General features: G+C 36.7%; 2 protein-coding genes and 1 long non-coding RNA gene across 5 annotated transcripts; 2 read left to right on the forward strand and 1 right to left on the reverse strand.

Annotated features, from left to right (window-relative positions):
• The first annotated feature begins 1585 nt into the window (after window positions 1-1585).
• Window positions 1586-3183, forward strand: LOC113071694 (P2X purinoceptor 7-like). Its single transcript, XM_026244997.1, has 4 exons — window positions 1586-2308; window positions 2413-2479; window positions 2719-2870; window positions 3000-3183. The coding sequence occupies exons 1-4, from the start codon at window positions 2091-2093 to the stop codon at window positions 3163-3165; spliced, it is 603 nt and encodes a 200-aa protein (XP_026100782.1). The 5' UTR covers window positions 1586-2090; the 3' UTR covers window positions 3166-3183.
• Window positions 2726-7355, reverse strand: LOC113071692 (uncharacterized). Of its 2 annotated transcripts, XM_026244994.1 has the most exons (11): window positions 7034-7355; window positions 6719-6848; window positions 6423-6600; window positions 6043-6319; window positions 5766-5943; window positions 5566-5642; window positions 5288-5449; window positions 4924-5169; window positions 4645-4816; window positions 3724-3872; window positions 2726-3404 (listed from the first exon to the last, which is right to left on the reverse strand). In XM_026244994.1, the coding sequence occupies exons 1-8, from the start codon at window positions 7319-7321 to the stop codon at window positions 5092-5094; spliced, it is 1368 nt and encodes a 455-aa protein (XP_026100779.1). In that variant the 5' UTR covers window positions 7322-7355; the 3' UTR covers window positions 2726-3404; window positions 3724-3872; window positions 4645-4816; window positions 4924-5091. The 2 variants fall into 2 exon arrangements, with proteins under 2 accessions (XP_026100779.1, XP_026100781.1); XM_026244996.1 differs by lacking the exon at window positions 5288-5449 and having other exon boundaries at window positions 2728-3404.
• Window positions 7356-7686: 331 nt separating this feature from the next.
• LOC113071695 (uncharacterized) lies at window positions 7687-11170 on the forward strand. 2 transcript variants are annotated; one of them, XR_003280208.1, is made up of 6 exons: window positions 7687-7801; window positions 7894-7962; window positions 8308-8379; window positions 9152-9179; window positions 9396-9492; window positions 10519-11170. It is a non-coding gene; the product is annotated as an uncharacterized LOC113071695 (long non-coding RNA). The 2 variants fall into 2 exon arrangements; XR_003280209.1 differs by lacking the exon at window positions 9152-9179.
• The last annotated feature ends 2823 nt before the right edge of the window (window positions 11171-13993 follow it).

A 13993-nucleotide genomic window follows, 5' to 3' on the forward strand; every position in this document is an offset into this window, starting at 1 on the left:
CGGATCGCGAATCGCACCAAACGATTCGTTTACGAATTTGAATGATCCGATTGCAGCTGTTCTGGAGTCGACCACTCACTGATTCAAATGAACCGTTTAGTGTGAGTCTACAGAAGTAAGAACCGTGAGATATTGTGAGCGCGTGCCTCTGATGTTGCTAAAAGTAAGTTATTAATGTCGGAATTTAGGATTAATTATTGTAACTGAAATCATATTTTTTATTATTTATTTTATATCTTTTATTTTGATAATTTAGAATTATTACTGAAATACAACCTTTTTTTGTTTCAAACAGTTCATTGAACAATAATAAATGATGTACCTGAAGCTGACAATGAAGTAAATGTATAATAATTAGCAAAGATGATTAATTTAGCGCTGTAAACGCGCGTGTGAGGGGCGGAGACGCGCCGCGGAGCGTCAGACGCGCTTGAGGACCTAACACAGCAGAGCGGTAGGAAACTTCACTCCTCTCTCTTTTACTATAGCGATTTATTTTTAGATACGTGATCTGAGTCTTTCATAGAGTTGTAGAGTTAGAGTTATTAGAGAAATATAATTATTTTTTACATTCTTTGGTCGAAGTTTTCAGATCGGCAATTCGGAGCCTGTTCGCGACTCGGTTGATTCAGATCGGGACTTCGGAGCCTGTTCGCGACTCGGTTGATTCAGATCTGGACTTCACAGCCTGTTCGCGACTCGGTTGATTCAGATCGGCACCTCGGAGCCTGTTCGCGACTCGGTTGATTCAGATCTGGACTTCAAAGCCTGTTCGCGACTCGGTTGATTCAGATCGGCACCTCGGAGCCTGTTCGCGACTCGGTTTATTCAAATCGGGACTTCGGAGCATGTTCGCGACTCGGTTGATTCAGATCAGGACTTCGGAGCCTGTTCGCGACTCGGTTGATTCAGATCGGCACTTCGGAGCCTGTTCGCGACTCGGTTGATTCAGATCAGGACTTCGGAGCCTGTTCGCGACTCGGTTGATTCAGATCGGCACTTCGGAGCATGTTCCCGACTCGGTTGATTCAGATCGGCACTTCGGAGCATGTTCGCGACTCGGTTGATACCGATCGGCACTTCGGAGCCTGTTCGCGACTCGGTTGATTCAGATCGGCACTTCGGAGCATGTTCGCGACTCGGTTGAGACCGATCGGCACTTCGAAGCATGTTTGCGACTCCGTTGATTCAGATCGGCACTTCGGAGCATGTTCCCCACCCAGCACCAGACGTCATTTGGACGTCGTTTTCTGGTCTAAATCAAGTCGGCCCGTCATGGCCATCTTTTAGACCAAAAAGCGACGTTGAAAATTGGTCTTCATTTGGTCCGTCGGATTTGGTCCAAATTAAGCCCAAAAAGCGACGTTGAAAATTGGTCTTCATTTGGTCCGTCGGATTTGGTCCAAATTAAGCCCAAAAAGCGACATTTAACGTCTTTTTTTTTTTTTTTTTTATTTAGCCCAAAAATAGATGTAAATGGGCTTTAGTCCAAATTCAGCAGAAAAAAAAACTTTTATTTCGCACCACAAAGCCATTAACATAAACTAGTGAAGAAATTAGACATCATGTCTGATCGCACTGTTAAATATATTTAAAGGGTCATGAAACCCCCCTCTTTCAGCTCAAGTCTAGCTCACAATCTTTTTGAAAAATGCAACTGAAATGGGCGTGGTGGCTGTGAGAAGGCGGGAGGGGAGTGGGTGTGGTACGGCAGGAGAGAGGAGAGGAGAGGGGAGGGAGGAAACTCTCATCGCCAGCATATCGACTGTCACTAAAAATAAGTGGTAAAACGTGAGGAAATACTAATAAAAAAATAAAAAAAACTGGAAAAGTTAAAATCTAATTAAATACACTGACACTTTATTTTTGTCTTTTCAAGAGTTACTGAATGCCCTGCTACATATATCCTACAGTAATCGTAATTCTATTTAAAACATATTAATGTACATGAGTAATTACAGTCATTATAAAATATAAAGTTGTTTATATACACACTATGAATGCATATATTTGAAAAAAAAAAATAACGCTTAAAAAAAAACATTGCGTACATAGCATAGATCTACGCGCCCGCTGAACCCCAAATAAAGATGGACAGTGACATAGAAATTTGCAGTGGCAGCAGTACGCAGGGCTCTGTGGAGGTGGAGGACTTCTCTCCTCCTGATTCCCAAGGGCTAAATGGAGATATACTAGATGGCAGTGCAGGTCCTCTGCCCTATCAATTTGAGCCAATAGCCCCAGCCGTGACTGTGGACGAAAACATGGACGAACCGGAGGCTGTGCGGATGGGAGAAGTGTCAGAATGGTAGCTAGCTGATAGCTAACTAATCAGAGAAGACTAAAAACTCTTCTGCAGGCACTAGACCTGAAAATAGCGTTTTCATTCATAAACGTATAATTTTGCAACAGGTGTACTTGTGGTCACTGTACCAGGCTGTCTCCAAGAGAAAACTTGTGCTGTAGAGAGGTGGCACAGGTAAACGCAACTTGACACTCAATTCACTGTATTGCAATTCAGTATGTAATCAGTCAAAATAGGCGTTTTATCATATGTAGGTTTTGGGCATGTTTCCATTACACACACACATATATATATATATATATATATATACACACACACACACATACACATACGTGTGTGTGTGTGTATATATATATACATATACATATAATACACCTTTTATTTTATTATTACTTTTAATTCCTAACATGTAGGTGATGCACAGATGTGAGCAGGTTGGTGGGGCAGCATGCATAACTGCTCATCCAGGTTTTGAACCTGTCGCCCTAAACACATTTGTTTTGCAAGCTGTTTATGGCACATATCGCCAGCTCTATGGTGACATGGAGAACACAGTCCTCAATAGGTTAGTAACATTCTTACCTGGTGTTAACTAAACATATCATTTCAGATTAACATACATTTACAGTACAGGTAGCATTTTAGTATTTTATGTAATGATCCATAACAAGTTAAACTAAAGTTTCAATCTCAGTTGCTACAGACACCTGGCCTATAGGAATTTTGTCCGGTGGTGCTGGGGGTACCTTGGCCGACACATTAGGGTGGTGATTCCTTCGTGTGCTGTTACCCGCATCAGAGAGCAGTTCCCTGACAACACTGGAACCTATTCAGGTTTTCAACCCCCTCCCCTTGACTAAAATAAAGAACTTATCATTTCAATTTTTCCATGTAATTTGTTTATTTACTTTCGATCACAGACAGACAGAAGGTGGTCTAAATCGTGACGTGTGTTGTGCAACAGCTTCACTCTTTTCAGGTCTTTGAAACTGTGTGCAGAGGTGGTCAGGAACTTGCAGTCCTTTTAGAGATTCCTGAAACAGTTGTGGCTGCTCCAACACACTTTCAAAAAGCAGATCCTGCAATCTGTCAACATATTCTGCAGAACATTATAAAAAGAATTAGTACATTACAAATAGATAGATAGACAAAGACAGATAGACAGACAGATAGATACATAAATATAGATAGACAGACAGACATATACATATATAGATAGATAGATAGACAAAGACAGACAGATAGATAGATATAGATATACAAAGACCGATAGACAGATAGATACATAAATATAGATAGACAAAGATAGACAGACAGATAGATAGACAAAGACAGATAGACACAAAGACAGACAGACAGACAGACAGACAGACAGACAGACAGACAGATAGATAGATTGATAGATAGATAGATAATACCAAATGTGGGATTTCTTTTCAGAAGTCGTACTGTGTACTCTCCTCTTCTGTAGCGTGGATACTGCATATGCCATCGGAGCTCCCCTGCAGCTGTTGTTGCTTGTGGTCTTCCGCTATTTTCATTGTAGTGCATGGCTGCAAGTTGAGTCCTAAAAAGTAGGATCTGAAACATTAGGCCGGTGACACACTGACTGCGTGGCGTGAGCATGGCATTTCTGTTGTGTGTCAGCTGCGTGGCGTTTGCGAGGTGTTTTCCATGTCTTTACACACCAGAAGCGTGTCTGACCGCTGCTGCTGCTAGGTGACATATGATGAGCCTCAATGGTGATATATTTGAAATATGGGGAGAGAGTTGTGGAAGGCCTATACTTCATATTAAACATAAATATATAGCAGCAAAGACATCGTCGGCAGTGTTGACGTCAAAATAGGCTATTGAATATTTTGTTCTGTACTGACAGGTGCAGTATTTGAAAACCGATAATATTGTTTTTACATTAGGCTACATTTATATTTTTGTTTGTCAAAACCTAGAGACTTTCAAACATCAAAATTACATGTATTAATATGTATTCGAGTCAAAATGACATATAAACATCTTTTCCTATTCAGGTTTGCATGGAAACGCTTCCAAGACGCTTGTATGTTGCTTGAAAAATAGGCATCGGTTCCATTTCTAGCATGCACACGTTTTCCGAGACGTTTTCCTGAGACCCGAATCACGCAGGCAGTGTGCAAGCTCTAACCTGTTAACATGGGAGCCAAAATAAAAACGGACATGCCACGCATCCAGTGTGTCACCGGCCTTAGATCAGGTAGTGCATGAACAGTTAAGATGCAGAGATGTGTTTAGAAAAAAAGTAAACTGTAAGAAAATTTTTAATGCAATTAAACTTAATTTGAATTAAAACCAGAACATACCGGCACAACATCCCCACAAAAGAGAATGCCACGCTCTTTGGTGCAAACTTGAGGATCAGACTGTGATATGACTCCAGTCCTGATGTCTGGAAGTCAGAACTTAGGTTCTCTAGGTCTTTCAGCAACTTGGGTGCCAAGATGACCTGAGTGAGCTTTTCACATGCAGCAGTACCTAATTATAAAATAAAGTAAAACATAAAATATATTGATAAATCACTAGTTTAGACATTATACAAAATGTAATGAATTAAACTACAATAAATGTTAAAGGTTATTTACTTGGTTTAAGCCACTGTCTTGCCTGGTCACCAACAAGAGGAGGATGCTGGCATCTTTGGAATTCACCTTCATGCTCATGGATATCTTGTACATGGTTAACAACAGATCTCCATTTTGCAACAATTTCCTTTCCTGATGATGATGAGGCTCCACACCAGTAAAGGTGATTCACAATGCTTTTTTTCCAGGGGCCAACCTCTTTGCAGCTTCTTTGCTTTGCAAGCTCATCAATTTTCTTGCCAACACCTAGAGTATGCAAAAGCATTAATACGATATGATAGACACAACAACACATACATAACATATAATTATGAATCCTTGTTTTTATAGATATGGCTATTATTAGAACTACTAAATTATTAACCTTTTGCCATGTGCCATGCATCATATCTGTGCAAAATGCTTGGTCTACTCTTGGTCTATCAGTGACAATCTTTCGCACAGTTACTCCTCTCTGCTCTAGCTCTCTCAGGCTTCTTTCTAAACCTTCCTTCTCCATACGCTGACTGTTGCCGACTTCATTGCTCTGAAAAATCATATCAACCTTCTTCAAAAAACTTTAAGCATGATTGTGTTCAAAGACAAATGTATGATCTGCTTTCCACTCATTCAATGCTAATAAACAAATCACTACAACCTTACCTGAATGAGCTGAATTTCCATGATCTTGTTTGCTCTGAGGTCCATCAGCGAGTATGTTCCATACTTTGCACTGTGTCCTAAACAATGTCATATTAGCATGTACATTTTTAGTGCTTGAAATAAACTCTGTAGTAGTAATTTATAACAGCACATTTTTATAGCTAACTGAAATGGCATATTATCAACATAACTGCACATACCAGGTGAGTCAGCACGCATGTCCCCACCCAGAACTACATTCCTTCCTTTGAGTGCTTCTGCAATCACAGTATTTTGATGCTGTTTCCACTGCCAATTGATTGTTGGGAATAGGAATGTCCTTTGGTGTTTCAGGTATGTAGTGTGGCAAATCCCCTGAATGTTGAATGCCTGCATAAACTGACCCAAAAGAAAAACAGTTAAATATACAAGTTAAAACTGTAAAAAATGATTATTATACAAATCCCACATATTTTGGAGAGAAAAAATAAATCTTACCTTGGTGACTTGCAAGAAGGATGAGCCACTAAAGAGCACAGCAGCAGCAAGCTGCAGATTCCCAGCTGGTATGTTCTTGACATACGGTTGGCTGGCCCACTGTTTGTGATGTTCACAATGAACACAGGTCTGGTCCACATGTAGAACTGTACCCACTGTTCTGCTCTTTATTGCACAGTGTCTCGAGCAGGCAGGGCAATTCTTGAACAGGTCCATGAGGTTTTCCTCATAAACAATGAATTTCCTCATTATATGGGGTGGTGTTGCAATTACAGTGCTACAACAAACAGCAATATAAATAAACATTATTAATAATAATTAAATATGAATGTCTGATGAATAGAAGTACATAAAAAAAAACATGACCAGTCTATGAGTACCTCTCATTATAGATGCTGCTGTCAGTCATTCCTGGTTGGAAACTACAATCAGAATCCTCAGCCTCTCTTCTGGGTCTTTTCAAAGGGGTAGAGGTTGCAAGAGGACCTTTTTCTAGTGGTATGAATGGTGTGGAAGTGTTGCAACCAACATGCCTTTTCTGTTGCTTCACCTGAGTGCCTATTACATTAGATATTTCTAAATGAAATAAATACATTGTGCCTAATACACTTAAATAAAAAAACTCTGAAACTATTAACGATTTTTGATGTTTAATACTGTAAAGTGTGCAACATACTCTTGCTCCTTCGTTCAGGTTTCCAGCGATGTTGCGTTGACATATGCTTCATGTCGGGATGGGTTTGACATGCAGCATCTTTTTTGGCGGGCTGTTCGGTCTGACACGCCATCTCGCAACACAGTTTAGGCTGACAATACAAACATATTAATTTCCAAAGACTTCCCAAACATATTTAAATATATTACATATTTAATTACACGAATTAAGCATACAATTGAGGTACTATCGAAATATCAAATATTTTAATAACGAGCGCTTATTTAACAAAAGGCAAGTAAAACGAATAGGTTTAAATTTTAGACACACACATACCTCTGAAAGTATAGAAAAGTCCTCGGGACTTGGCACCGCATCAATCGCGAGACGCAACTTGCATTGGTAGTCAACAAGGCCAAAGTCCACCATTCTCCAATTCTCGAAGCTCTCTCTCGAAAAATGTTTGCTGCACACATATAATCTGGATGTGTCCGTGGTTGATGGCCAACCAACCGCCCGCAGCCAGAGTCTAGCCCTGGCAGCATCGCGGGGAAACATATGCAACCCATTTGAACTTTTGCACCACGAAAACAAACACTTGCGTCCCATGATCGCCTCACTCATCTACTGCGCGATATCACAGCTTGCTTGACAAGTCTGTCGTTGGGAAGATCCACGTGGTGTCATGAATAATTAAGAAAGTGTCTTCTCATTGGATAAAAAACTCAGTCTCATTAATAATTATGAGACACCGATGAGTCATCAAAGTACTATCGTGCTCTGCCACGTCACAGCCTGTGACGTGGACAGGATGAAGATTTTAAACCCGGAAGACGAAAATAGCGTATAAAAACTAAAATTTAACCATTTCCCCCCTACTATTAAATCTAACAGATGCTAACATTGTCTTCAGTGGTGTTCAACACACATACCTCTGTTAAAATCTCAGAAATTTTGGTTTAGGGTTTCATGACTCTTTAAATATATTTTGAAAACACTTGATGGTCACGCGCTGTACTGGAGTCACCATGGAAACGGGGCTCAGCTCAACCGTCAAGCAGCTGAACAGACGCTGTCTCTCATGGTTGTTTTCACTAATTTCAGGTAAGTTTAATCCCTAAATTACACAAATGTTACATAAAAGTGTCCCTGAAACTTTCTTTCATGTAAATGACACGCTTTCGTTGAAAATGTAGTTTATAGAAATGGTCAGTGTCTTCATGAAAAGTCCGTTAGCATCTCAACTGTAATGCTAACTACAAGAGGTAACTTTATGTGCATTTTTCACAATATATTTCGCCTACATCAGCATGAATCTGTAATTTTCTTATATATGTGTGTGTTTATATAATATTTTCATAATGTGTGTGTGTGTGTTTGTTTGCATGTTAGTTATTTTGATGTCCACACTGTAAGAGTATTAATCGATTAGTAAACCTAAAACTTTAATTTCTGTTATTATTCTTTTAATTTTTTTGTATAATCTGTAAATTAATATTCTTTTCTGCATTTCACCTCTGCTATAGTTTATTTATAATAAACATGGCATTGTATAATAAATATGGTTGGCTTAGACAGATTGACAGAATGACAGATTGTTTATGTTCTAGATTCTTCCATGCTGATGGCCGTGCCTGTATCCAGCTGAAGAACATTTTTAGACATTATGAAACATATAACTAGTAAGTAATACCTCAGACATACACTATTATTCAAACGTTTAAGGGTCAGATTTATCATGTATTTACATTTACATTTATTCATTTAGCAGACTCTTTTATCCAAAGCGACTTACAGATTAAGACAGTGGAAGCAATCAAAAACAAGAGCAATGATATATAAGCAATGTTATAGTGCTATAACAAGTCTCAGTTAGCTTAACACGGTACACATAGCATGGGATTTTAAATAATATAATAAATAAAGAGAAAACAGAATTAAAAAAAGAGTAGAACAAGCTAGTTAGAGGTCTTTACTCGTACACACACACATACAATTGCATAATAAATGTAAAGAAAATATAATACAAAAAGATTAGAAAGGTAGTTAGATTTTTTTAAGAATAGAATTAGAATAGTGAGTGTTAAAGTTAGAGGATCAAATAAAGGTGGAAGAGAAATAGAAAATATTATTTAAAAATGTATTTAAAATAAATCTTTTATGCTCACCACTGCTGCATTTATTTGATTAAAATACAGTAAAATAGTAATATTTGAAATTTCTAGGGGTGTCCTTGACTAAGGTTTTTCATAGTTGAATCAGAATTTTTGAATCTTGCCGATATTCGACTGATAGTCTAATCATATGTTTGGGGGCAGAATACATTGAGTCAAGTCTGACATTCGACAGTCATAATTACTGATCTTAACACACTGGTAAAATGTGTTATGAACACCTCGCAGATATAAACGGGGTAAATAATAGTTCATCATTGATGGATCTTTTCTATTTCAGAGACTGAAAATCATTGATAAACCACAAGGTAATTGTGAATAAACTTATTGCAAGAGGAATAATAAGAAGAAAAGAAAATGCATGTGTGATTTAATATTGCTTCTTATTTTTCAATGTTGAAAGTTCTTTCTTCTCATCTTTGTGCATTTTCAGATGTTGTGCATATTTATGGATCAAATTATTTAACGTTGTTTAACTTTTTAACATTATAATATTGGTTGTCTTCTCTTTTTTCATAATTAAGCTCCAACCCCAGTTAAGCAGACCTGAGCAGCCGATCAAGGATCAGCAGAAACTCTGCAGAATGGTGGTCCTCCAGCGCAGGACTGGACACCAGTGTTGTAAGTCATTCTGTCTCTTTATAGTGCATGTTCAGAACATATTGCAGGAGATCTCAACATTGTCTCACAAGGTCCTTTTACATGCAGAGTTTTGCACCAACCTAGTGCAGTGCACCTGAACACATTAATCAAGGTCTTCAGTTTTGCTAACTATAAGTCACAGACAGGTGAGTGTGATCAGGTGTGGACGTAAACACTGGGTGTGTTTCACTCAGGTCCGTTGCTCAGTACTCAGTGGTGAACGGCTGCCTCAATCACTATTTTCATTTTACGGTGCACTGATAATTCGCTATAAGAAAACACGTAATAGATTTTAAAACACAAACCAATAATATATTTCAGCATAAACATATCACTAGACAGGTAATGTCTAATCTAGTAAACATTTCCAATTAATTTATTAATTAAATCTTGCACATACATGTAATAAAGTATTCATCATAATGTGCTGTAAATAGCATTAAAGTAAGATATCAGTTTTATTGTTGTGCATTAATGTCAGTAGTGATGTTGTACAATGAGGACAGAGATAGTCACCAGTGTATAGTGAGCCACAGTGCTTACCAGTACCTACATTTGTGTACACAATATATTCACAACTGGGCAAACTGTGAAGCTGATTGAGACGTAAACTCTGCATGACAGTGGACCTTAATCCAAGCATATGTCTCTGTACTAAAGTAATGGGAGTTACCAGATCAGGGTGTTTTTAGACCATGATACCTGATTGGCTGACATCATAGTGACGGTAGGTTTAGGGTGGGGTTTAGGTAAGGGGGATCATTTTGATTGCATGATTTAGAAACACCCAGCAGTTTGAAAACACCCACAAAGTCATAAACGCCCACTTTTACTCTGCAGAGACCTAAGTCTCACCTTAATGGCCAGAGCTGACAACCCCTGACATACTGATTAGTTAATAATCCCTCATAAAGAATGAGTACACTTTAATTTGTACATTTTGGACAAACATTGTTTTTTTATTATTAATTTACATTTTAGTTACGGTTTTCTTTCTCACTTTAGATGCTGCAGAAAAAAGAGCGAGGCTAAAGCATTCAAAGTGGAAACATCTGCCGTGGCTCATTAATCCAGAATTGGGATGGAGGAAGGAGCAGAAGAAGCAGAAGATCAGAGATCAGGCAGAGATCTACTGGTGCCCCTGTGGGAACCCCATTTACCTAATGTGTTAGTTTAACCAAAGATTTTCCTCACTCACCTTTATGTTGTTCCAAACCAGACTTTTGTTCATCCTTGAAACCAAATGCGGAACTTTTTAATGAAATCTGAGATTATTTTCTTTATATAAAATAACACATTCACACAAGCACCATGATGCATCAGTGTTGCATTGGCGTGAGAGCTGGCGCTTTTTGGTGCTTTTGTGAAAATCCATTGGGGAGTCATAATTTCTGAATAGATTATTTTTGCTGTTGTTATTGTTTGTTTGTTTTTTTTTGTACACAAGGCATCTGTTAAAAAAATATCTTAATTTGTGTTCTGCACAAAAGGGTGTTATGGGTTTGGGGCAACATGAGGGTAAGTAATTAATGACAGAATTAAAATTTTTGGTTGTTCTAATGTGGTTATAATTGGTCATAGTTTATTTGTCTTGAAAAAATATATTTATACAGAAACATGGATTAATTTGATAAGTTTATAGTAAAGCCTTTTAAATATATAAAAAAAAAAATCTAAATAAATACTACTCTTTTGCAAGGTCTATTAAAAAAATATGGACAAATGTAATGGTTTCCACAAAATATTTGGCAGCACAACGGTTTTAAACTGATAATAATCAGAAATGTTTCTTGAGCAGCAAATCAGTATATTATAATGATTTCTGAAGATCATGTAATACTGAAGACTGAAGTAATTGTGTTAAAAATTTCAGTTTACAGGCATAAATTACATTCTACAATGCATCCACATAGAAAACAATTATTTCTGTAGTTATATTTCACAATATTACAGTTTTTACGGTCTGTTTAATCAAAAGAAGCTTAAGATGTGATCAAGATTTTACATGAAAGATGTAATGTGTCAATAAATGTGTCAATATACTGTGAATTGTCTTATTTTCACTAATTAGGAATATGACAAATAATTCATGGTTGTAATTAAGTCTGGAAAAGACGTCTTTTCAGCGTTCACTATTCAACCACATTTAAACGTAATTTGGACGTCTATTTATAGACGTCTTTTTGACGACCTGAAAAAGACGTCGTTTCACCTTTCACTTTTCAACCACATTTAAACGTAATTTGGACGTCTATTTATAGACGTCTTTTTGACGACATGAAAAAGACGTCGTTTCACCTTTCACTTTTCAACTAAATTTTAACGTTGTTTAGACGACTGCCAATGACGTCTTTTCGACGTCTTTTCAACGAGTTTTTGCTGGGTGGGTCGCGACTCGGTTGATTAAGATTGGGACTTCAGAGCATGTTCGCGACTCGGTTGATTCAGATTGGCACTTCGGAGCATGTTTGAGATTTTTTTTTAATTCAGATCTCGAAGCAGGAAGTGTTTGTCAAACAGTTAATTGGTGATAAATTAATATTTGAACTTGAGGCTTTTTTTCATGTAACGTTAGACAAACATGAATGTTTATTCAGAACGGTACTGAAAATAAGTAAATATTGTAGCTGATGCTAAATGTCTAGCAGGCTTGCTGGTGCTAATTTGAGGTAATTTTTATAAATAATGTCCAAATATTTGTATTCAACCACCTATATATATATATATATATATATATATATATATATAGATTACATCTGGGGAGAAAGAAAGGATGTGATGTTCAGAACATGGTAACTACAGTAATTATCAAAGAGGGGAAGAGATGCACCCCGTTTGGCCAGGGGTGTTTTTACACCACAGACAAGGTTTGAGAAGGAAAAAATCATTAAGAAAATATAATTATATTTTCCTTAAGATGTTCTTCCTAACTTCAGGCCTTATTATCTTGTCATATATAACTGTGGTGTTCTGTAAAACCACAAACTTTAAAATACTTTTTTCTTACTGGTGAAGATCAGATGGTCATCTCTGTTTTCTCTCAGGTACATCACAGTGTAAGCTTCACAGTTAACATTACTCTCATCAGCATAGTCCATATCAACAACAAAAATATATCTTGACTCCATATAGTGGTTATTTTGGAAAAAATCTCAGGTATTTTGAGCATTAGGATTATAAAAAAAAAAAAAAATGTGCTAATATAAAATTAAATTAGCCCTATATAAAATTGCAAACATCTATCTTTCAGTACTTTTTTTACTTAAGTACATACAAAATTGAGTACTTTTGTACTTTCACTTGAGTAAAATTGTAAAAGGAGTACTTTTACTTTTACTGGAGTAATATTTTATTATTCGTATCAGTACTTTTACTCAAGTACTTGATTTGTGTACTTCCTCCACCACTGAAAAAGCATCTGGTTTTTGTGTCTAAACACTGAAATTGATCACTTTAAAACAACAGCGCCGCATCATCCTTTGTCATCCGAAAGCTTATATGAGGTCTAAATGTTGATCAGAAGTAATGGTTAGAACATCTGCATAAATAGATACAAATCAGAAGTCAGGCTAGACCACATAACTGAACTTTTAAGACATGTGACCTGGACCACAAAACCAGTCACTTTCTAGAAACTGAGATTTATACATCATCATCATTCTAATAAACTTTCATTCATTTGATGTATGGTTTGTTTATGATAATGGATAGGACAATATATGATAAAATCGCCTTTAAAGTTGTCCAAAAGAAAGTTCTTAGCAATGCATATTACTAAATCAAGTTAAGTTTTGATATATTAGGTAGGAATTTACAAAATACTTGATCTTACTTAAATTTCTAATAATTTTGGCATAAAGAAAATCGATCATTTTGCCCCATACAATGTATTTTTGGCTGTTGCTACAAACACTATACCCCAGTGACGTGAGACTGGTTTTGTGACATATATTACAATATCACATATATACAATATGTAACTTGATGCTTGTTGTCTATAGAAGGTTTGTCAGTTAAATATATTGAAGATCATTTTAAGATTTCTTTTGATATACATACTTTGGTTTTGGGACAATTTAGTAGCTAAATTCATTTGGGGACATTTGGAAACGCCTTTATTTGGAAGAATTATTAATAATTAAATAAAACTTTTTTAAAACTCAAAAAAATGCAAAGGATTTTCTGTTATGGTATTGTTTTTTTGTTTTTTTTAAGTCAATGGCATGCCTTCCTTTAGCTCGTTAAGAAAACATGAGTTTTTATCTTCAGGCTGTTTTAGGGAGGCGTTCAACTGAAAGAAATTCACTGTAAATCCATTTAGAAAAAAACATCTGCTAAATGACAATCTTGCTGCATACTTTCCCACTAAATATACATTTGAGAATGGGCATTGTGGTTGACTTTGATTATAATATAACATATAGACAAAACAGATGGGAAATTAAATAAAAATATATATTTTAAAATATATACAAATTGA

The sequence above is a fragment of the Carassius auratus genome, unplaced genomic scaffold (assembly GCF_003368295.1).
Source record: "Carassius auratus strain Wakin unplaced genomic scaffold, ASM336829v1 scaf_tig00007863, whole genome shotgun sequence".
NCBI lineage: Eukaryota > Metazoa > Chordata > Actinopteri > Cypriniformes > Cyprinidae > Carassius > Carassius auratus.